Consider the following 25263-nt stretch of genomic DNA (forward strand, 5'->3'; position numbering starts at 1 on the left):
CTCACTATGATACCAGCTGTTTCCTTACTTACACTAGCCCCTCTCCATCTCTAGTCTGCTCTCTCACTATGATACCAGCTGTTTCCTTACTTACACTAGTCCCTCTCCATCTCTAGTCTGCTCTCTCACTATGATACCAGCTGTTCCTTACTTACACTAGACCCTCTCCATCTCTGATCTGCACTCTCACTATGATACCAGCTGTTCCTTACTTACACTAGCCCCTCTCCATCTCTAGTCTGCTCTCTCACTATGATACCAGCTGTTTCCTTACTTACACTAGTCGCTCTCCATCTCTAGTCTGCACTCTCACTATGATACCAGCAGTTTCCTTACTTACACTAGTCCTTCTCCATCTCTTGTCTGCACTCTCACTATGATACCAGCTGTTTCCTTACTTACACTAGTCCCTCTCCATCTCTGGTCTGCTCTCTCAGGATGATACCAGCTGTTTCCTTACTTACACTAGTCCCTCTCCATCTCTGGTCTGCACTCTCACTATGATACCAGTTGTTTCCTTACTTACTCTAGACCCTCTCCATCTCTAGTCTGCACTCTCAAGATGATACCAGCTGTTTCCTTACTTACACTAGACCCTCTCCATCTCTAGTCTGCACTCTCACTATGATACCAGCTGTTTCCTTACTTACACTAGACCCTCTCCATCTCTAGTCTGCTCTCTCACTATGATACCAGTTGTTTCTTTACTTACACTAGACCCTCTCCATCTCTACTCTGATCTCTCACTATGATACCAGTTGTTTCCTTACTTACACTAGTCCCTCTCCATCTCTAGTCTGCTCTCTCACTATGATACCAGCTGTTTCCTTACTTACACTAGTCCCTCTCCATCTCTAGTCTGCTCTCTCACTATGATACCAGCTGTTTCCTTACTTACACTAGTCGCTCTCCATCTCTAGTCTGCACTCTCACTATGATACCAGCAGTTTCCTTACTTACACTAGTCCCTCTCCATCTCTAGTCTGCTCTCTCACTATGATACCAGCTGTTTCCTTACTTACACTAGTCCCTCTCCATCTCTAGTCTGCTCTCTCACTATGATACCAGCTGTTTCCTTACTTACACTAGCCCCTCTCCATCTCTAGTCTGCTCTCTCACTATGATACCAGCTGTTTCCTTACTTACACTAGTCCCTCTCCATCTCTAGTCTGCTCTCTCACTATGATACCAGCTGTTCCTTACTTACACTAGACCCTCTCCATCTCTGATCTGCACTCTCACTATGATACCAGCTGTTCCTTACTTACACTAGCCCCTCTCCATCTCTAGTCTGCTCTCTCACTATGATACCAGCTGTTTCCTTACTTACACTAGTCCCTCTCCATCTCTTGTCTGCACTCTCACTATGATACCAGCTGTTTCCTTACTTACACTAGTCCCTCTCCATCTCTGGTCTGCTCTCTCAGGATGATACCAGCTGTTTCCTTACTTACACTAGTCCCTCTCCATCTCTGGTCTGCACTCTCACTATGATACCAGTTGTTTCCTTTCTTACTCTAGACCCTCTCCATCTCTAGTCTGCACTCTCAAGATGATACCAGCTGTTTCCTTACTTACACTAGACTCTCTCCATCTCTAGTCTGTACTCTCAGGATGATACCAGCTGTTTCCTTACTTACACTAGACCCTGTCCATCTCTAGTCTGCTCTCTCACTATGATACCAGCTGTTTCCTTACTTACACTAGACCCTCTCCATCTCTAGTCTGCTCTCTCACTATGATACCAGTTGTTTCTTTACTTACACTAGACCCTCTCCATCTCTACTCTGATCTCTCACTATGATACCAGTTGTTTCCTTACTTACACTAGACCCTCTCCATCTCTAGTTTGCACTCTCAAGATGATACCAGATGTTTCCTTACTTACACTAGACCCTCTCCATCTCTAGTCTGCTCTCTCACTATGATACCAGTTGTTTCTTTACTTACACTAGACCCTCTCCATCTCTACTCTGATCTCTCACTATGATACCAGTTGTTTCCTTACTTACACTAGACCCTCTCCATCTCTAGTTTGCACTCTCAAGATGATACCAGCTGTTTCCTTACTTACACTAGACCCTCTCCATCTCTAGTCTGCTCTCTCACTATGATACCAGCTGTTTCCTTACTTACACTAGACCCTCTCCATCTCTAGTCTGCTCTCTCACTATGATACCAGTTGTTTCTTTACTTACACTAGACCCTCTCCATCTCTACTCTGATCTCTCACTATGATACCAGTTGTTTCCTTACTTACACTAGACCCTCTCCATCTCTAGTTTGCACTCTCAAGATGATACCAGATGTTTCCTTACTTACACTAGACCCTCTCCATCTCTAGTCTGCTCTCTCACTATGATACCAGTTGTTTCTTTACTTACACTAGACCCTCTCCATCTCTACTCTGATCTCTCACTATGATACCAGTTGTTTCCTTACTTACACTAGACCCTCTCCATCTCTAGTTTGCACTCTCAAGATGATACCAGCTGTTTCCTTACTTACACTAGACCCTCTCCATCTCTAGTCTGCTCTCTCACTATGATACCAGCTGTTTCCTTACTTACACTAGACCCTCTCCATCTCTACTCTGATCTCTCACTATGATACCAGTTGTTTCCTTACTTACACTAGACCCTCTCCATCTCTAGTCTGCACTCTCAGGATGATACCAGCTGTTTCCTTACTTACACTAGACCCTCTCCATCTCTAGTCTGCACTCTCACTATGATACCAGCTGTTTCCTTACTTACACTAGACCCTCTCCATCTCTAGTCTGCACTCTCACTATGATACCAGCTGTTTCTTTACTTACACTAGACCCTCTCCATCTCTACTCTGCTCTCTCAGGATGATACCAGCTGTTTCCTTACTTACACTAGTCCCTCTCCATCTCTAGTCTGCACTCTCACTATGATACCAGCTGTTTCTTTACTTACACTAGTCCCTCTCCATCTCTAGTCTGCACTCTCACTATGATACCAGCTGTTTCCTTACTTACACTAGACCCTCTCCATCTCTACTCTGCTCTCTCAGGATGATACCAGCTGTTTCCTTACTTACACTAGACCCTCTCCATCTCTAGTCTGCACTCTCACTATGATACCAGCTGTTTCTTTACTTACACTAGTCCCTCTCCATCTCTAGTCTGCACTCTCACTATGATACCAGCTGTTTCCTTACTTACACTAGACCCTCTCCATCTCTACTCTGCTCTCTCAGGATGATACCAGCTGTTTCCTTACTTACACTAGTCCCTCTCCATCTCTAGTCTGCTCTCTCACTATGATACCAGCTGTTTCCTTACTTACACTAGTCCCTCTCCATCTCTAGTCTGCACTCTCAGGATGATACCAGCTGTTTCCTTACTTACACTAGACCCTCTCCATCTCTAGTCTGCACTCTCACTATGATACCAGCTGTTTCCTTACTTACACTAGACCCTCTCCATCTCTAGTCTGCACTCTCACTATGATACCAGCTGTTTCTTTACTTACACTAGCCCCTCTCCATCTCTAGTCTGCACTCTCAGGATGATACCAGTTGTTTCTTTACTTACACTAGACCCTCTCCATCTCTAGTCTGCACTCTCAGGATGATACCAGCTGTTTCCTTACTTACACTAGACCCTCTCCATCTCTAGTCTGCTCTCTCAGGATGATACCAGTTGTTTCTTTACTTACACTAGACCCTCTCAATCTCTAGTCTGCTCTCTCACTATGATACCAGCTGTTTCTTTACTTACACTAGACCCTCTCCATCTCTAGTCTGCACTCTCAGGATGATACCAGCTGTTTCTTTACTTACACTAGGCCCTCTCCATCTCTGGTCTGCTCTCTCACTATGATACCAGCTGTTTCTTTACTTACACTAGACCCTCTCCATCTCTAGTCTGCACTCTCACTATGATACCAGCTGTTTCTTTACTTACACTAGGCCCTCTCCATCTCTGGTCTGCTCTCTCAGGATGATACCAGCTGTTTCCTTACTTACACTAGCCCCTCTCCATCTCTAGTCTGCTCTCTCACTATGATACCAGCTGTTTCCTTACTTACACTAGACCCTCTCCATCTCTAGTCTGCTCTCTCACTATGATACCAGCTGTTTCTTTACTTACACTAGGCCCTCTCCATCTCTGGTCTGCTCTCTCAGGATGATACCAGCTGTTTCCTTACTTACACTAGCCCCTCTCCATCTCTAGTCTGCTCTCTCACTATGATACCAGCTGTTTCCTTACTTACACTAGACCCTCTCCATCTCTACTCTGCTCTCTCACTATGATACCAGCTGTTTCCTTACTTACACTAGACCCTCTCCATCTCTAGTCTGCTCTCTCACTATGATACCAGCTGTTTCCTTACTTACACTAGACCCTCTCCATCTCTACTCTGCTTTCTCACTATGATACCAGCTGTTTCCTTACTTACACTAGTCCCTCTCCATCTCTAGTCTGCTCTCTCACTATGATACCAGCTGTTTCCTTACTTACACTAGACCCTCTCCATCTCTACTCTGCTTTCTCACTATGATACCAGCTGTTTCCTTACTTACACTAGTCCCTCTCCATCTCTAGTCTGCTCTCTCACTATGATACCAGCTGTTTCCTTACTTACACTAGTCCCTCTCCATCTCTAGTCTGCACTCTCAGGATGATACCAGCTGTTTCCTTACTTACTCTAGGCCCTCTCGATCTCTAGTCTGCACTCTCACTATGATACCAGCTGTTTCTTTACTTACACTAGGCCCTCTCCATCTCTTGTCTGCTCTCTCACTATGATACCAGCTGTTTCCTTACTTACACTAGGCCCTCTCCATCTCTACTCTGCTCTCTCACTATGATACCAGCTGTTTCCTTACTTACTCTAGACCCTCTCCATCTCTAGTCTGCTCTCTCACTATGATACCAGCTGTTTCTTTACTTACACTAGGCCCTCTCCATCTCTGGTCTGCTCTCTCACTATGATACCAGCTGTTTCCTTACTTACACTAGACCCTCTCCATCTCTACTCTGCTCTCTCACTATGATACCAGCTGTTTCCTTACTTACACTAGGCCCTCTCCATCTCTACTCTGCTCTCTCACTATGATACCAGCTGTTTCCTTACTTACTCTAGACCCTCTCCATCTCTAGTCTGCTCTCTCACTATGATACCAGCTGTTTCTTTACTTACACTAGGCCCTCTCCATCTCTGGTCTGCTCTCTCACTATGATACCAGCTGTTTCCTTACTTACACTAGACCCTCTCCATCTCTACTCTGCTCTCTCACTATGATACCAGCTGTTTCCTTACTTACACTAGTCCCTCTCGATCTCTAGTCTGCACTCTCACTATGATACCAGCTGTTTCTTTACTTACACTAGGCCCTCTCCATCTCTTGTCTGCTCTCTCACTATGATACCAGCTGTTTCCTTACTTACACTAGGCCCTCTCCATCTCTACTCTGCTCTCTCACTATGATACCAGCTGTTTCCTTACTTACTCTAGACCCTCTCCATCTCTAGTCTGCTCTCTCACTATGATACCAGCTGTTTCTTTACTTACACTAGGCCCTCTCCATCTCTGGTCTGCTCTCTCACTATGATACCAGCTGTTTCCTTACTTACACTAGGCCCTCTCCATCTCTACTCTGCTCTCTCACTATGATACCAGCTGTTTCCTTACTTACTCTAGACCCTCTCCATCTCTAGTCTGCTCTCTCACTATGATACCAGCTGTTTCTTTACTTACACTAGGCCCTCTCCATCTCTGGTCTGCTCTCTCACTATGATACCAGCTGTTTCCTTACTTACTCTAGGCCCTCTCCATCTCTAGTCTGCACTCTCACTATGATACCAGCTGTTTCTTTACTTACACTAGGCCCTCTCCATCTCTGGTCTGCTCTCTCACTATGATACCAGCTGTTTCCTTACTTACACTAGTCCCTCTCCATCTCTAGTCTGCACTCTCACTATGATACCAGCTGTTTCCTTACTTACACTAGCCCCTCTCCATCTCTAGTCTGCTCTCTCACTATGATACCAGCTGTTTCCTTACTTACACTAGTCCCTCTCCATCTCTAGTCTGCACTCTCAGGATGATACCAGCTGTTTCCTTACTTACTCTAGGCCCTCTCCATCTCTAGTCTGCACTCTCACTATGATACCAGCTGTTTCTTTACTTACACTAGGCCCTCTCCATCTCTGGTCTGCTCTCTCACTATGATACCAGCTGTTTCCTTACTTACACTAGTCCCTCTCCATCTCTAGTCTGCACTCTCACTATGATACCAGCTGTTTCTTTACTTACACTAGGCCCTCTCCATCTCTGGTCTGCCTTCTCACTATGATACCAGCTGTTTCCTTACTTACACTAGGCCCTCTCCATCTCTAGTCTGCTCTCTCACTATGATACCAGCTGTTTCCTTACTTACACTAGTCCCTCTCCATCTCTAGTCTGCACTCTCACTATGATACCAGCTGTTTCCTTACTTACACTAGTCCCTCTCCATCTCTAGTCTGCACTCTCAGGATGATACCAGCTGTTTCCTTACTTACTCTAGGCCCTCTCCATCTCTAGTCTGCACTCTCACTATGATACCAGCTGTTTCTTTACTTACACTAGGCCCTCTCCATCTCTTGTCTGCTCTCTCACTATGATACCAGCTGTTTCCTTACTTACACTAGGCCCTCTCCATCTCTACTCTGCTCTCTCACTATGATACCAGCTGTTTCCTTACTTACACTAGTCCCTCTCCATCTCTAGTCTGCACTCTCACTATGATACCAGCTGTTTCTTTACTTACACTAGGCCCTCTCCATCTCTGGTCTGCTCTCTCACTATGATACCAGCTGTTTCCTTACTTACACTAGGCCCTCTCCATCTCTAGTCTGCTCTCTCACTATGATACCAGCTGTTTCCTTACTTACACTAGTCCCTCTCCATCTCTAGTCTGCTCTCTCACTATGATACCAGCTGTTTCCTTACTTACTCTAGACCCTCTCCATCTCTACTCTGCACTCTCAGGATGATACCAGCTGTTTCCTTACTTACTCTAGGCCCTCTCCATCTCTAGTCTGCACTCTCACTATGATACCAGCTGTTTCTTTACTTACACTAGGCCCTCTCCATCTCTTGTCTGCTCTCTCACTATGATACCAGCTGTTTCCTTACTTACACTAGGCCCTCTCCATCTCTACTCTGCTCTCTCACTATGATACCAGCTGTTTCCTTACTTACTCTAGACCCTCTCCATCTCTAGTCTGCTCTCTCACTATGATACCAGCTGTTTCTTTACTTACACTAGGCCCTCTCCATCTCTGGTCTGCTCTCTCACTATGATACCAGCTGTTTCCTTACTTACACTAGACCCTCTCCATCTCTACTCTGCTCTCTCACTATGATACCAGCTGTTTCCTTACTTACACTAGTCCCTCTCCATCTCTAGTCTGCACTCTCAGGATGATACCAGCTGTTTCCTTACTTACTCTAGGCCCTCTCCATCTCTAGTCTGCACTCTCACTATGATACCAGCTGTTTCCTTACTTACACTAGGCCCTCTCCATCTCTAGTCTGCTCTCTCACTATGATACCAGCTGTTTCCTTACTTACACTAGACCCTCTCCATCTCTAGTCTGCACTCTCAGGATGATACCAGCTGTTTCCTTACTTACTCTAGGCCCTCTCCATCTCTAGTCTGCACTCTCACTATGATACCAGCTGTTTCCTTACTTACACTAGGCCCTCTCCATCTCTAGTCTGCTCTCTCACTATGATACCAGCTGTTTCCTTACTTACACTAGGCCCTCTCCATCTCTGGTCTGCTCTCTCACTATGATACCAGCTGTTTCCTTACTTACACTAGTCCCTCTCCATCTCTAGTCTGCACTCTCACTATGATACCAGCTGTTTCCTTACTTACACTAGGCCCTCTCCATCTCTAGTCTGCTCTCTCACTATGATACCAGCTGTTTCCTTACTTACACTAGTCCCTCTCCATCTCTAGTCTGCACTCTCACTATGATACCAGCTGTTTCCTTACTTACACTAGCCCCTCTCCATCTCTAGTCTGCACTCTCAGGATGACACAAGCTGTCTATTTCGTCACACTGGACTCTCCCCATCTCTAATATGCACTCTTATGATACTAGCTGTCTTTTTCCTTACTCTGGACTTTCCTCATCTCTAGTCTGCACTCTCATTTCACTCCAGCTGTCTCTTTCCTAACACTAGACTATCACTATTCACTAGTGTGCACGCTCAGAGTGTCTATTTCCTTAAACTGGACTCTTCCCTTCTCTAGTCTACAATCTCATGATGTCACCAGTTTTCTCTCTCCTTTCACTGGAGTCTCCACATCTCTAATCTGCACTCTCGTTTTGACTCCAGTTTTCTCTTTTTTTTTTTTACATTGGACTCTCCTCATGCCTAGTAAGCACTCTCATTTTAATTACAGCTGTCTCTTTCCTTACACTGGACTCACCCCATCTGTAGTCTTTAATCTCATGATGACTCCCGCTGTCTTTTTCCATACAATGGTCTCTCCTCTTCTTTGGTCTGTACTCTCATGTTGGCTGGCTCTTTCCTTACATATGACTCTCGCACGTCTCCTCTGTACTCTCTTTTTTACACTGGCTGTCTTTTTCCTTACATTTGACTTTTCCCAGGTCTTCTTGTCTCTTCCTGTCCTCTTTTGTATCATCTGCACATTTTTCGGGCTTCTGTCCCACATCTAGTCTTCTTTCACTGACTTTGGTTTTGTCATCAGGTCTGCACTGGGTTCTGTGGAGCAATGGAGGATTTGGGTGAGTTTTCGTTGACCTGTCATGTATATCGTCCTGATGTTGAATGCAGGACACAATGGCCACTGACCCCGTGTCTTTCTCAGATGCTTTGCTGGCCGACCTGCAGGTCACTTCTCCAACTCGATGTCCAGTCTTGTTGACTGATTGTCATGAATCCTCTGAGATGTGTGAACAGCGTCCTGCACCACCTCCATACAACCCCAAGGTGAGGCCAAGTCAGGTTATAGCCTTCTACCAGTTGCCATGTGCACTTCATCTTCTACATTGCTGTGCCTCCTCAGATAGCCCTGCCATTGACAAACGCTGACCCCGAGGATGTCACCGCAGACAAGACCCATCTGTACAGGTTCATTATTCTTCATTATCATTGTTGTCAGTAATTGTCAGCTTTTGCCTCTGCATATTTCAGCACAGATACTTTTTTCAATTCTTTTTCCAGCACAGTAAAGAAGTGCAGCCTCCCTTCTGTGTCTGTGAGCGTCGGAGGCGGAATATGTGAGCTGGATCGTCTACTCAATGAACTCAACGCTACTCAATTTAATATCACAGGTAAGAAAAGCATCAAACACTAAAACACCAAAAAGCAACAAAAAAAATAAATCATGTATCCCAAAAACAACAACAAAGCCTCAAACCCAAAAAATATAACGTCTGATAACTTAGCTAATGAATATTATGAATCCATATGAGTCATCACATACCACATCGTTAACTAAACGAACAATACACAAACTATACAAAAGATCATATTTTATTTATAGCGATACAACATATCAAAAACATTCTTGAAATGCCAAAGCGGTAATATTGAATTGAAGGTGCTGCGGTGTATGTTGGCTCTATGTACATAACATTGTTATCTTGCTATGGTATCACAGTTATAATAAATGATGCCTACAAAGATTATATTACTTAAAGGGACTCTGTCACCTGAATTTGGCGGGACTGGTTTTGGGTCATATGGGCGGAGTTTTCAGGTGTTTGATTCACCCTTTCCTTACCCGCTGGCTGCATGCTGGCTGCAATATTGGATTGAAGTTCATTCTCTGTCCTCCATAGTACATGCCTGCACTATGCAATCTTGCCTTGTGCAGGCGTGTACTATGGAGGACAGAGAATGAACTTCAATCCAATATTGCAGCCAGCATGCAGCCAGCGGGTAAGGAAATGGTGAATCAAACACCCGAAAACTCCGCCCATATGACCCAAAACCAGTCCCGCCAAATTCAGGTGACAGGTTCCCTTTAATGAAGGTTTAGGCGTATTAATCACTCGGGGGTGCACACCTCTGCAGCAGTAAAGGGGGCGACTTCCACCTCCAAAGATGCAGGAAACGTCTGTTACAGACCCCTGAAGACGCCCTCCTCCTCCTTCCATCATAATTTGTATCATTATATTTCAGTCATCATATTATACAGCACTGTGCACTTACAATTGCTCATTTTGCCTTTCTAACCAGATAATTCTTCTGTTTTCCATTAGGACTATGACATCATGTGATTAAAAACTGAGACTATGAATCCTCCTAAGGCTGCCGTCACACTATCAGTATTTGGTCAGTATTTTACATCAGTATTTGTAGCCAAAACCAGGAGTGGGTGATAAATACAGAAGTGGAGCATGTGTTTCTATTATACTTCTCCTCTGATTGTTCCTGGTTTTGGCTACAAATACTGATGTAAAATACTGACCACATACCGCTAGTGTGATGGCAGCCTAAGCGCTATGTAAAAACAGGGGGTCACTTTTCCCTGCATTAGTCATGAGTCATGAGTCACTGCAAAAGTCCCCGGCAGAGGACAGAGGGAGCAGCTGAGTCAAAGCTTCAGTGAACCTGCCTTCTTTAGATTTTCTGGGATGGCTGTCAGCTTGAGGTCGATACGTCTCACTCCTGTGCGTGGCAAACTGCTGCCACCTGGGAGAGTTTGTGGCATGAAGGCACATTCTTCCTCACTGCCCCCACTAGTTACACCATTGCTCTCACAGTAGAAATGCACTCCCTGTGGAACCCCCCCTACTAGGTGGTTTGATATATAGTCTGTTACCTGTCTTTACTATATGCTGTACTAAGTAATATAATATATTTCTTATATTACCCGTCTTTAGTACAGTAACTTTTCTATAGCCAGCAGTCCCATATGGGTACGTTCCCACGGCCAGTAAACACTATGGGTTAGATGCTACGTATATCCGCAGCGTCCAACCCACAGCGTCCAGATGTTACAGCATAGTGGATGGGATTTCAAGAAATCCCGTGCCCACTATGCATCCAAAGATGCCTGCAGCTCACCTGCGGAGACGGACATGCCGCGCGTCTTTCCAGACTGCAGCATGTCAATTTATCTTGCAGAGGCGCTAGCCTCCGCACGATAAATTCCACTGGGACGCGGTGATTCCGCACGTTTCAATGAATACATGTGGCATCACAAAAACTGGCAGCACTTTGGACACAGTGGGCATGTGCTGCGTCCAAAGCGCTGCCAATTACTGACCGTGTGCACCTGGCCTAAATGATGGCCATTTTAGCTACAGCCTACATAATGAGTTAAGTTTGTTAAGTCCAAGATGGTATTATCAGATAGTAATTTATACAGGGACAAGATGTACATGCCCAGGATAAACACCCACATGGACTTAACCACATTTAACTCCTTAGGCGCCAAATTATTTGATTGCTAATGTCTCGACAATGGAGAGGCGAAAAACAATAAAACAAAAAATGTTTATTCCGCTGTGCATTCAAAACTTGGTGAAGGGTCCTCTGGTGTGTGTGGTTTGCGAATATAAGAAGGGTAGATATTTCTGGCAGTGATTATGAGAGTTGAAGTTTCTCATGTCTCATTTTTGCCTCCTTTTCACTGATTTCTTATTCTCTCTTTCCATTCACTACTTTCTAGTAGACCGTTTTGGGGGCAGAAGTCCTTTCTATGTTCCTCTGACCATCACCGTTTGCCAATAGAGTGCTTCTTATCACTATGTTCTGTTTTTTCTCACTTTTCTTAGATGAGATCATGTCCCATTTTCCACCAAGAGAAAAAAGCATTACAGAAATACCGGATGAGCGTAGGTAAGAAATCAATAGAATATGAGATATTAAATTCGAATTTTGGGAGTCAGCGTCTTCTAATTTTGCATCTGTAGGACCCGCCATCAGTGTTCCCAACTTAAACAGTATAGACTCATAGGAAGGATAATAATCTCATGGAATATCATGTGCTGCAAATGGACCCTCCACAAAAATCACAAAAGAAACCAAGTGGGAAATGTATTTTTATCAGCTTTATCTGCTTTACTTCACAAAAAATTGCCTAAAAAACAAAATTATGGTGCATAGCACATGTGAGCAAGAAGTTGTAAATTTCATCTGGTTTCAAGTTTTTCCACCATTTATCAAAAGTATAGAGAAAAAATGGGTATGGCGTAGTGGAAGTGTCAGTGCCTCCCAAGAGCCCACAGATATACTATCATTTGTGCCAGAAACTGTTGTAAATTTCAGTGCACGCACTGAGACCAACTATGATTTCAGCTTTTTAGGCATGCACGCCTTAAAGGAGTTTTTCAGTAATGTAATAAAATGACCCCATCATATAATTTAAACAGCAGCCCACCCTAGTCATGTGTTTCAGGACACTGCACTCTGAAGAACATTACTACTGCGATCTGTATCTCATCCAGCTGCATGTTAAGCACACACCAGTGAGCTGCCGGAGAATGGCTGTGACAGGAGACAAAATAAATCTTAGCAGCTGAATCTGCACAGAGAGCTTCGGCTGGGGAAAAACTCAATTGCGCTCACTCAGCCCACCCCTTCAGCTGGTAATAGTAAAGATGAACAAATCTTATGAAATTCAAATTTCTCAACTCAGTTGCATTTTCCCAAAGACTTGAAAATTCACCACTAATCACAGGAAAGATGTGTTACAGACATTGAGAAAGAGCGAGAAAAAGAGAGATAGAGAGAGAAAACATAGGGATATAGAACTAGAGAGAACGAAAGATAGGTATAGAGAAAGAGGGAAAAAGAGAGAGATAGATGGAGATAGAGAGAGAATATAGAGATAGTGAAATAGAAAGAGAAAAAGAGAGAGGTAGTAGAGATAGAGACAAAAAGAGAGATAGAGAGAGAAAGAGATAGAGACAGAAAGAGAGAGAAAAAGAGAGAGAGAGAAAACATAGGGATATAGAATTAGAGAGAGAGAAATATAGATGTCACGGATCCCAGGGAGGATATCTTTATCATCCCCACCTCTCACACCAATTTGTCATGAAACGGGGTTGTTTGGTTGCCCCGATTCTTTTCTGAAGGGGATTTATCTATATCCCACTTCCCAGTTCCGGTTTGGAACTTGCAGCTCTCTGGCGCCCCCTTACCCTCAGGTCAGACAGTGTACTGCACCTAGGGTACTTAGTCACCAGAATGGCTGCCTTACTTTGTACTTGCTAATGGGCACATTGCAGCAAGGGTGATATAACTACTCCTACTCAGGCGGGAACAATAATTATCAACGCCGTCCGTTGCTACCAGGTTCCCAAAAGCGCAGGACAATTTTTGCTGCCACCAGCTCCAGTTCCTTAATTAATAATGGGTCCGGAGCCAGCCCAAATTAGTAGCATAATTCACTTCAGAGGACTTGACAGTACGTTATAGAGCAAGGAGAAACAAAGCTAGTAATTTTATATATTTTACTCCAAAAGGTAGGCAGTGTTTACAAAAGGGTAAATAATATATTATAAAAGAAGACAAGTATTGTATGTATAGTACGATTATAAATAAAAAAGGATTAACAGTGAAAATCGACTTACGGTTTGTTCATATCATTCAATGGTACGCCATGCGGTGGCGGGGGAGGGTTCCTTCCCCACTTATCTTCAGGTCAGATTGCACAGCCTGTTGTAGCTGAATCCCCCAGCAAAAGACGCCCCTTTGTCTGGCCTCTGAATTTTATACCTTTGCCCAAAACTAAGGGTCTCCCCTGGATGACCTCATGGGGTGGGCAGAGCTATGGAATGCACTCCTCTCTCTTGAGTATATGAAAACCATCATCCCACATATCTCGGCGTATGAACCCCATAGAAAGACGACACCCACATCGTTATGCTCAGAGTCACATGGGGATTAGTTTAAGTATAGACATGGGGTAGCTGGGTGACCCAGTTACGTTTCTCATTTGTGCTGATTCTGGAACCTAGAAAACTCACTGGCTGATAGTTCTACCAAAGCACATGTCAAAAATGTATTTGTCCCACTTCTATCATTAATCAGTGCTATGATATTTACATTTGCAAGGACAAAGGAACCTTAGTTTCTTATTTTCCACGTGCTTCTACTTGTACTTTCACTTTAAACCCTCAGTGAGGGTTGCTGGCACGCTGGTCTCACATTAGAGCTGAATTGCAGGGTGAGGGAGGGGGAAACGTGAAATCGCTCACAGGCACATGCAGGCAGAGGAAACTGCAGCTGAGAGCCCTGTATGTGTAATTGAAATAATAAGAAATTATTTCTATTTCCTGACAATAGATACAGAGAAAGAGGGAAAAAGAGAGAGGGAAAGATAGATAGATGGAGATAGAGAGAGAATATAGAGATAGTGAAATAGAAAGAGAAAAACAGAGAAGATAGAGATAGAGAGAAAAAGAGAGAGAAAATAGAGATATAGAAATATATAGAGAGAGATAGAGAGAAATAGACAAAGGCAAAAAGAAAAAAGAGAGACAGAGATAAATATAGAGAAGTAGAGAAAGAAAGATAGAGAGGGAAAAAGAGAGAAAGAGAGAGGTAGATGGAGATAGAGAATATAGAGATAGTGAAATAGAAAGAGAAAAAGAGAAAGAGATAGAGACAAAAAGAGAGAAAAAGAGATAGAGAGGGAAAACGGATATAAAAATAGAGAAAGATAAAGATAGAGTGTCACAGATCCCTACTCCGTGGTGTAACTAATTTGTCACGTGCCTGCTCTCAGCACGTGACTTGGGTTGCAAGGTTTAATCTATCTCCCCTCTCTCAGTCCAGCATTCAACCTCTGTCCTATGCTGTAATGGGAGCATAAATCACACACCGACCCAGGCCACACACCCGCTCATACACTCACCAAACACATGGGCGATGAGTCCCGGAAATATTAATACTAATAATAAAGGATTGATATGTGGTTTTCTTTTTGCACTTTATCTTGCAGGGCGCAGTCGGACCAAGATGGCTCTGTAAACTATTGGCCCCTGTTCGCACAGCATGCATTTTGTAGCACTGGGCAGCCCGCCTGCATGTGCGTTACTAATAGGCTGTAAATCAGATGCTCTGCATTGCTTGTGTGAATTATCCCATATACAGACTAGTATCTCTTATCTTTTTGTGCACTAATGCCAAACAGCCAACACTGGATTGAAAATGGTTGTTTCATCAGTATTTTTTGCACCTGTGTGTTTGCCATCATTTATCGGGTCCGCTGTGCCCTGCTGGTGCATTTGGTTGGAGGCTTCAGCAGGTAAAACATCTCTGCTTTTTTCTCTGTGACTTTGTTGAATTTTTTGGAGGATTTTTAAGTCCTCTTTTTGTGTCGGTAAGGTCCTCACAATGCTCTCTGTCCTCCATGAAGGTTAGGACACAAACCCGTATGACTGGTGACTTTAGCCTTTTCACAGGGTCTCTATCACGACCCGGGCTCTATGTGCCACTGTGCCTCCTGGGTATTAGGGCAGACAGGTGATATGTAATCCAGCTGTCCTGCCGGTTTCTGCTGTACCTCTTAGAGTCCGACACAACCTCGGTCTTCCGGCTACCAGAATCTGCACTTGGCCAGGGAGGTAGTCCAAACGCTGCTATTCTTCCCTGATGTCTCGCTCCTCTGCTCCACTCTCCTGCACGCTCACTAACACTGTTCTTCCTTCGGTATCTCTCAATGCTGGAGCTGCAGCAACTCTGACTGCACGGCCCCAAACACGTCTCTCTGCCTCAGACTGCTCCAGTCTGCTGTCTGACACTAACTACTCACTTTTCTTCCAGACCAGAATGTATTTATAGGGGAGTTCCCTTAATCCGTGTTCAGAGCTCCCCCTTTCTGGCCTGGAGTGTGAACATGTGTGCATTGTGTTTACCTGGTTAAAGAGATCCTTCATCACTTCCAAGCGTGACATCATTCTCCCCATGAGGAAAGCAATGCCACTGTGAGGACCAGGACCTTGGGGTGTCACACTCACACAGCAGCTTGTTTGCAAACACTGCCCCTCACTACAGCTGCATCCAGTCCCTACAGTAATCTGAGCAGAATGGCGTTGGTACTTGTGAGCTAGCCTTTATACAGGCCCAGTCATGTGGTGCACCCGCTAATCACAGCCGTGCCAGTATTGGCACGGCTGTGATGATTCCAGAAGTGCCCACAGTCTAAAAGCTTGTTGATTGGCTGCACTGTAGCCTTTCAACAAACTTTATTGGGCGTCCGAGCCTGAGCAGAAAACCGGACATCCTGTTAAAAGTCCATGTTTGGGGTTCGTTACTGGACACTAGGTGCCTGGTATGAGCCAGGAACTTTAAATATCGGGGTTCTCCCATCCCTAAATGTATCTTTCCTCTGCTGCACTAAGCTTCCATGACTGACTACAGCATATATGGTCGTCCACATTGCCCATTTCTCAGTATCCTCAGTGATAAGAAAGACAGGCAGATACTTATCCATCATGTAATACCATCAGGGAGGCATCTGATCAGCTCCAAATTTATTCTGCAGCTAGACAATGACCCCAAATATCCAGCCGTGTCAATAAGAACATCGAGTTTGTGTGGGATCCCATGAAGAGACTAAAGGATTTTGTTCTTCAATATGTTTAGAGCAACCCCCATGAATTCCGAAAGGGGTCACTCCAAATATTGATTTGATGTCTATAAAGCCATGTAAGGAGAAAATGGAGCCCTCCCCACTGCGTTAACGTGTAGGGAGTTTCAGGCACATTGTCATCACAGTCAATAAAGCTTCTTTTAATGTGCACCGCTGAGGGCCCCAATTTCTGCTTACATTACAATTGGACTATTTCCAGGGGAGCGCCATCAACACGGGTAATCAGATGAGGAATCTAGTTAGCTTCATAATTTCTGCTTTAATGCATACAGTGTGAATGAAAGCAGTGCTGGATCCTTGGTTTTTTCAGGACTAGTGATGTATGTGAAGGGCTGTGGAACTAATGGCTCTATATACTGTGAGTGAGTAAAATAAATAGATGCATTTTTATTTTTTAGCATTTTTTTCCACACCCGCCTAAAACATTTGCACAACAATGTGTATGCGCGTGCAGGGGCGGATATACCATTGGCACAACCTATTCAGCCGCATCGGGGCTTCAAGAGGGGGCCTGCTTCTAGGGCTTCAAGAGAGGGCCTGCTTCTAGGGCTTCAAGAGGGGGCCTGCTTCTAGGGCTTCAAGAGGGGGCCTGCTTCTAGGGCTTCAAGAGGGGGCCTGCTTCTAGGACTTCAAGAGGGGGCCTGCTTCTAGGACTTCAAGAGGGGGCCTGCTTCTAGGGCTTCAAGAGGGGGCCTGCTTCTAGGACTTCAAGAGGGGGCCTGCTTCTAGGACTTCAAGAGGGGGCCTGCTTCTAGGGCTTCAAGAGGGGGCCTGCTTCTAGGACTTCAAGAGGGGGCCTGCTTCTAGGACTTCAAGAGGGGGCCTGCTTCTAGGGCTTCAAGAGGGGGCCTGCTTCTAGGGCTTCAAGAGGGGGCCTGCTTCTAGGGCTTCACAAAGGGGCCTGCTTCTAGGACTTCAAGAGGGGGCCTGCTTCTAGGGCTTCAAGAGGGGGCCTGCTTCTAGGACTTCAAGAGGGGGCCTGCTTCTAGGGCTTCAAGAGGGGGCCTGCTTCTAGGGCTTCAAGAGGGGGCCTGCTTCTAGGGCTTCAAGAGGGGGCCTGCTTCTAGGGCTTCAAGAGGGGGCCTGCTTCTAGGGCTTCACAAAGGGGCCTGCTTCTAGGGCTTCAAGAGGGGGCCTGCTTCTAGGGCTTCAAGAGGGGGCCTGCTTCTAGGACTTCAAGAGGGGGCCTGCTTCTAGGGCTTCAAGAGGGGGCCTGCTTCTAGGGCTTCAAGAGGGGGCCTGCTTCTAGGACTTCAAGAGGGGGCCTGCTTCTAGGACTTCAAGAGGGGGCCTGCTTCTAGGGCTTCACAAAGGGGCCTGCTTCTAGGACTTCAAGAGGGGGCCTGCTTCTAGGGCTTCAAGAGGGGGCCTGCTTCTAGGACTTCAAGAGGGGGCCTGCTTCTAGGGCTTCAAGAGGGGGCCTGCTTCTAGGGCTTCAAGAGGGGGCCTGCTTCTAGGGCTTCAAGAGGGGGCCTGCTTCTAGGGCTCCAAGAGGGGGCCTGCTTCTAGGGCTTCACAAAGGGGCCTGCTTCTAGGGCTTCAAGAGGGGGCCTGCTTCTAGGGCTTCAAGAGGGGGCCTGCTTCTAGGACTTCAAGAGGGGGCCTGCTTCTAGGGCTTCAAGAGGGGGCCTGCTTCTAGGGCTTCAAGAGGGGGCCTGCTTCTAGGACTTCAAGAGGGGGCCTGCTTCTAGGGCTTCAAGAGGGGGCCTGCTTCTAGGACTTCAAGAGGGGGCCTGCTTCTAGGACTTCAAGAGGGGGCCTGCTTCTAGGGCTTCAAGAGGGGGCCTGCTTCTAAAGGTACCGTCACATTAAGCAACGCTGCAGCCATATAGGCAACGATGCCGATCGCTGCAGCGTCGCTGTTTCGTCGCTGTGTGGTCGCTGGAGAGCTGTCACACAGACAGCTCTCCAGCGACCAACGATGCCGAGGTCCCCGGGTAACCAGGGTAAACATCGAGTTACTAAGCGCAGGGCCGCACTTAGTAACCCGATGTTTACCCTCGTTACCATTGTAAATGTAAAAAAAACAAACACTACATACTTACATTCCGGTGTCTGTCCCGTGCCGTCAGCTTCCCGCACTGACTGTGAGCGCCGGCCGGCCGTAAAGCAGAGAGGTGATGTCACCGCTGTGCTGTGCTTTACGGCTGGCCAGCGCTCAGTCAGTGCGGGAAGCTGACGGCGCGGGACAGACACCGGAATGTAAGTATGTAGTGTTTGTTTTTTTTTACATTTACAATGGTAACTAGGGTAAACATCGGGTTACTAAGCGCGGCCCTTCGCTTAGTAACCCGATGTTTACCCTGGTTACCAGGGAAGACATCGCTGGATCGGCGTCACACACGCCGATTCAGCGATGTCTGCGGGAGATCCAGCGACAAAATAAAGTTCTGGCCTTTCTGCTCCGACCAACGATGTCACAGCAGGATCCAGATCGCCGCTGTGTGTCAAACACAACGATATCGCTATTCAGGGTTAGGGTTAGGGTCACCCTCACAACGCAACGTCACGGATCGCTAGCGATATCGTTGTTAAGTTGTTCAGTGTGAAGGTACCTTAAGGCTTCTGCTTCTAACGCAGGTGGAATTGTGCATTATGACTGGACTGTAAAGGGCCCATATATTGTTCTTGCACAGGGGCCTATTCTGTGTGTGTATTTATATGCAATATACTGTATATACATATATGTAATTATACAAATTTGGCATACCGTAGGGCTTTGTCTGCATCATCCGCCACACTGGAACTGGACAGACTGATGGCGTCACTTTCGGACTTTCACAAACAAAACACGGTCAGATTTCTACTTTTATTGTGGGCCTGAAATGGCCTTCTGTTTGAATAACTTAAAATGATCTATAATTTTGTCCGCGTGGTCCAGTGTGCTGACACCCAGCCTGGAGCTGTATGGGGACTCCAGATGTAGATACAATGAACCCTTCACGTTCTGGATTGTACCTGTGGATTGATCATTGCTTCTGACCTCAGAGATGGAGGCTGCTTGTTTGCTATGAACAACATCTTCTCATTTCTCTTGCACCATTGTGGTCAATCTGCTCCATGATATGGCGAGATTCCACCACAATCCCAGTCTCCAGTCTGAGGGCAGTTTTCATTTTCCAAGAGTAGAATATGATATCAAGCAGCCTTTGGTTTGGATGCTTCAGAAATAAGACACTTTATCTTTTAGACGGTTTTATGGATCTGCCTCATTATTTTTAATGTGGAATTATATTGTTTGTCCTTTTCCCGCCGTCCAGTCTCATTTTCACAGTTTAACACTAGTCATATTCTTCTGGGAGTAATAGTTGCTTCTCATCAGGAGACTTGCGGTGTATGATTTCTAGGTCAAGCTCTGATAGACCATTCTACACCTTGTGTCTTTTGGACTGATAGGACAATTGGGAGAATCTGGGTGCCATAATTTGGGGTCTGCAGCACTGCCCGTTATTTTGTGTCAACCATCTGTTATATGCACATGTCACAATTTGTGATACAGCACGAACACTCGTGACAGACAACTTTTGGACACTAAGAGTCAGAGAACTTTTAAACTTGTGGTTAATATTTGAACGGATAGGTTTGTGCTTAGGGTTTGGATCAGTGACCACCAGACACATCTACTTGCCTTGAGTAAATTAAATAGAAATTATATATTGCTTTAGTATGTAAGGCTATGTGCACACGTTGCGGATTGGTGTGCAGATTTTTCCGCACTGTTTTTGCAAAGTCCGCAAGTAAACTGCACTGCGGATTACCCGCAGATTTGCTGCGGATTTACCGCAGTTTTTGTGCTGATTCCGTCTGTGGTTTTACCCCTGCGGATTCCTATTATGGAGCAGGTGTAAACCGCTGGAGAATGCGCACAAAGAATTAACATGCTCCGAAAAAAACACCGCTGCGTTTCCGTGTGTTTTTTTCCTTAGAATGTGCACTGCAGATTTTGTTTTCCATACGTTTACATGGTACTGTACAACGCATGGAAAACAACTGCAGATCCGCAGCATCAAATCCGCAACATGTGCACATAGCCCAACTGTTAAGTGAAATCCAATTTCTGCCTCAGCCATTATGGTCGGTGCAGTGCGGAAAGTCAATCCGGAATTGTAAACTTCTGATTTTATGATTTGTAAAGCTTCATACTCTTTTAAAAATCACTGGATAGGGTGAATCTATAACTTCCTAGGTGCCTGATGGTGGGTACTCATGAGATTCCATCAAGGGCATCCTGCAGAATGATAATGAGAGAGTGATATGGGATCGATTTCTTAACAATGGATTCAGTGTGTGCATGTTGGAAGCAGATTAGTTATAGACTAGGCCATATAGTGGATACATTTTTTGGACTAATTTTTAAGTGCTGCCCATTTGGCACAATGTGATCCAGCAAGGGCTATGTCACCTCTCCACAGTACCACAGTCCAAGTTCCTTGCCATCAAAGGAGCAAAAGTGCTTATAGAAGTGGCATGTGATGCAAAATACTGTTGTACTTGGAATAGTTAATTTGCCACAAAGATGAGAAATATTACCAATGAGTTATGTATTGTGTGTTGTGCCATTTCTATAGATGTCTCTTGCACAGCAGCAGCCGGAGAACTCCATACTAGGGAGCTCAAATGTGGGTTCTGAAACTGAAGAAGCCTTGTATCCAGCTCCAAGCTCCAACCAGGCATCCACAAACACTGGAGCTCAAGATGACGGACGTTCTGTATTGCCCACATTTGGAGTAATGCAAGAAGGTTCTGCTGCACAGGACAGGCGTCCAGAAGAAACGTCCCTCTCCAAAGATGCCGAACCTGATGGGAATCGGGACCTGGACTCCATGTTGGTGAAATTTCAGTTTGGTCTCAAACAACAAGGAATAGAAACACAACCGAAAGGTCTGTGTGAAAGCTGCCAGCGCCCCATAGCAGGACAGGTAACCATTAGGGATTGTAGTCTAACCTTACGCTTTATTTCCACCGGCTGATTACCAAGAACCAGTGTTCATAGGAATGCTTGTATCCTGATTATTGGCCTTTCTAAACAAGCCGCCAATTACCTGACCCCTCAGAACAACATTGTTATTAGCCGCTCTTCACCCTATGTGAGCAGTATGTGTTGCCAGGAACTATGACATCGTGTGCTTTTACTATTGATCAGTCTGTGCTCATGGAATTAGTCTGTCGAAACCGGACATTAAAGGGAATCTGCTACCAGAACCCACAAAAGACAAGCGGGAATAAGGAGTGTATAGAGCAAAAAACAAGATTTATTAATACATTTATCAAAAATTAATTAAAAATGGATGCCTCTTGTCAGACAAAGAGATGCAGCAAAAATAGCAACAAACTGAAGGTTCTACATTCAATTGCATTTGACAAAGTGGGCGAGTAAATCACATGCACACCAGCTGAACACATAATGAAAGGTATAGTTCTAGCGTCATCAATTACATGGCATTATAACAACCCCAGTAAACATAATGCCAGGCAACGTGCCTTTGTTGCATTCAGTTAGAGGTGTATGTAATCACAAGATAATATATAATAAGGAGCAGGCTACAAATTATGTTTGGGTTCAGATATACGGTAAGTCGATTCTAGATGATGATTTATGGTAATTAGAATAAAAGGTGAATTCTTTAGATGTTGGATTTAAACAATGAAAAATATCAAATAGTTGTTCTTGTAACAAGCAGTTATTAAGAGTTTCTACAGTACTCCTGCAGGAAGCTCTTGTGTCCAAGTTTCTATCAGGGATAATATTAGTTTCCTAAAAAAATAAGAGAACCTATTTTATGCTTATTGACTTTTTTATTAGTTTATTTAAAAAAGTAATTTGACCCTTGTTGGGGGCTTATATATTTACTATTGTATGCGTTACAGACTCACAAATTAAAATGCGGAATCTTCCCTTGGGATCATTAATTTCATTAATAAATTGGAATGAGATGGTGTCTCTAATAGCTGTTAAAACACCAGCTTTTTTTACACATGAAGACGATCTAAAGGAGTATGGAAAGATTTATGTATGAATTTAGGTGGATTTTTATCCTTGAATTTGGTTTCCTGGAAAGCGATGACATCAGCTTTGGACTGAACAGCTTCCCTCCATGTAGAGAACCTTTTCATATTGACTAATGAATAAAATTAGAATCCTAGCCAGTAGAAACAAGAAACCATGAAATGTACCTAAAAATACAATATAACCCATGTTATACCAGAAGACAAAGGTGGAAAACAATTTAAACTTACTACAAAAAGAAAAAAACATAAACAACAGTAATAAAAAATCAAAATAAAACTCATTCCCAGAAATATCTTAGCTAGACTGAGAGGATGGGAAGGGATAATTCTCCCAAATCCAACCTAAAAAGAGAGGGGAGGAAAGTTCAGCAATGATCCTGGGATGAAACTTGGAAAAAAATATGAATGACTTATATTAAACTGCATTCTTGAACACTCCTATGAATGATCCGGATCTATAGAGTAGATTGGATTCTGGAGGACTCATTCTTCATCAAAGAGGTAACATTTCTTCAAAAAGTTCCAACCTTCATTTGTGTCGGTAATTATATGTGTTTTCCCATTAAAGAAAATAATGAGCTTCACTGGGAAACTGGAGCGCCCGCTAGGACCGTGGGGTATTCGGTATTGGGTCGGCACTGTTCTTAAAGGGGAAGTCACGGCGGCAGTGACCCCATCCGTGCCCCTGGGCGTCCAATTAAGGGGGATGAAGTGTAGTGGCAAATAAAGTCTACAGAGAAATGTTTGTGATGCCACCTGTGGTACTCGGCCAAGGATGGCCGACGCTGCTTAAAGAGGTCCACTGGGGATGATGGCATTGCAGCAGAGTTGGTATAGCTCCCCACAGGTAGAGCTTAGTCCCCAGGGCTCCCGGTGTAGTTGGTAAAGGATGATAGATGGTGAAGTGCAGGAAATTATAGGAGGACACAGGATTTGCTGTCTCTTTACCTTTTACTGGTGAAATTGCAGTCCAGGGCACAGGTTGCAGGTAATCTTTGAAATCCGGGCAGCATGGAAGCGGTTTGGAATCCGCCTAGCCAGGTAGTGTTGGAAGCCTTCCTTTCTGCGCTGAATTCTAGGTTCTTGATGCCTTCGCTTTCCTCAAGTCCCTCTCTCAATCTGTCCCTCTCTCGTGGTGACTTTGGGCCCTAATCTGCTGCTGTGCCTTCGGGTGTCAGTTGTGGCTAGAAGACCTGCAGTCTCCTGCCCTCCGGTTTCTGCTGTGGGGCATACAGTTCCCACACAACCTCGGACTCTGGTGTCTGTTTTTTTTGTGCTCAATCCTGGGAGTGAGCTCAATCGCAGCTCCACTCCAAGTTTCTCTCTTCTTTGCTTCCTCTCCCTTCACTTTCTCACACGGACTGAACTCTAACTCCTTCTCCAGACCAGAACTTATAGAGAGGCTACCCTGAAACTGTGTCTAGAGCTCCCCTATTCTGGCCTGGAGTCAGGAAAGTGTTGTATGCTAGTGTTACCTGCTAAGGGAATTCCTTCTCGCCTCCAGCCATGGCATCACTGTTTTGTGACAACCAGATTCCTGGGGTGTCACCAAAACCCCATTTATACACTGCCTTGCGAAAGTAAGGAACCTTTCAACCTTTTCCCACATACACTGTGTGCAGAATTATTAGGCAAGTTGTATTTTGATCACATGATACTCTTTATACATGTTGTCCTACTCCAAGCTGTTCAGGCTGAGAGCCAACTACCACTTCAGTAAATCCGGTGATGTGCATCTCTGTAATGAGGAGGGGAGTTGTCTAATGACATCAAAACCCTATATAAGGTGTGCTTAATTATTAGGCAACTTCCTTTCCTTTGGCAAAATGGATCAGAAGAGAGATTTGACGGGCTCTGAAAAGTCCACAATTGTGAGATGTCTTGCAGAGGGATGCAGCAGTCTTGAAATTGCCAAATTTTTGAAGCGTGATCACCGAATAATCAAGCGTTTCATGGCAAATAGCCAACAGGGTCGCAAGAACCTTGTTGGGCAAAAAAGGCGCAAAATAACTGCCAATGAATTGAGGAAAATCAAGCGTGAAGCTGCCAAGATGCCATTTGCCACCAGTTTTGCCATATTTTAGAGCTGCAATGTTACTGGAGTAACAAAAAGCACAAGGTGTGCGATACTCAGGGACATGGCCAAGGTAAGGAAGGCTGAAAAACGACCACCTGTGAACAAGAAACATAAGATAAAACGTCAAGACTGGGCCAAGAAATATCTTAAGACTGACTTCTCAAAGGTTTTATGGACTGATGAAATGAGAGCGACTCTTGATGGGCCCGATGGATGGGCCAGAGGCTGGATCAGTAAAGGGCAGAGAGCTCCACTCCGACTCAGACACCAGCAAGATGGAGGTGGGGACTGGTATGGGCTGGGATCATCAAAGATGAACTTGTGGGACCTTTTCGGGTTGAGGATGGAGTGAAGCTCAACTCCCAAACCTACTGCCAGTTTCTGGAAGACTTCTTCAAGCAGTGGTACAGGAAGAAGTCGGTATCGTTCAAGAAAAACATGATTGTCATGCAGGACAATGCTCCATCACATGCCTCCAACTACTCCACAGCGTGGCTAGCCAGGGAAGGTCTCAAAGAAGAACAAATAATGACACAGCCCCCTTGTTCACCTGATCTGAACCC

At 44.9% G+C, this 25263-nt stretch overlaps 1 protein-coding gene across 1 annotated transcript in view; it reads left to right on the forward strand.

The window, feature by feature from the left end:
* TGFB1I1 (transforming growth factor beta 1 induced transcript 1) overlaps positions 1 to 25263 on the forward strand; it is a 108943-nt gene that overhangs the window by 54873 nt on the left and 28807 nt on the right. The window contains exons 2-8 of the mRNA XM_069735271.1: positions 8749 to 8785; positions 8869 to 8990; positions 9067 to 9131; positions 9225 to 9334; positions 11789 to 11852; positions 19330 to 19408; positions 21183 to 21533. Coding sequence (XP_069591372.1) covers positions 8773 to 8785; positions 8869 to 8990; positions 9067 to 9131; positions 9225 to 9334; positions 11789 to 11852; positions 19330 to 19408; positions 21183 to 21533 — 804 coding nt within the window. The 5' untranslated portion in view covers positions 8749 to 8772. The remainder of the gene's footprint in view (positions 1 to 8748; positions 8786 to 8868; positions 8991 to 9066; positions 9132 to 9224; positions 9335 to 11788; positions 11853 to 19329; positions 19409 to 21182; positions 21534 to 25263) is intronic.

The sequence above is a fragment of the Ranitomeya imitator genome, chromosome 7 (genome assembly GCF_032444005.1).
Source record: "Ranitomeya imitator isolate aRanImi1 chromosome 7, aRanImi1.pri, whole genome shotgun sequence".
NCBI lineage: Eukaryota > Metazoa > Chordata > Amphibia > Anura > Dendrobatidae > Ranitomeya > Ranitomeya imitator.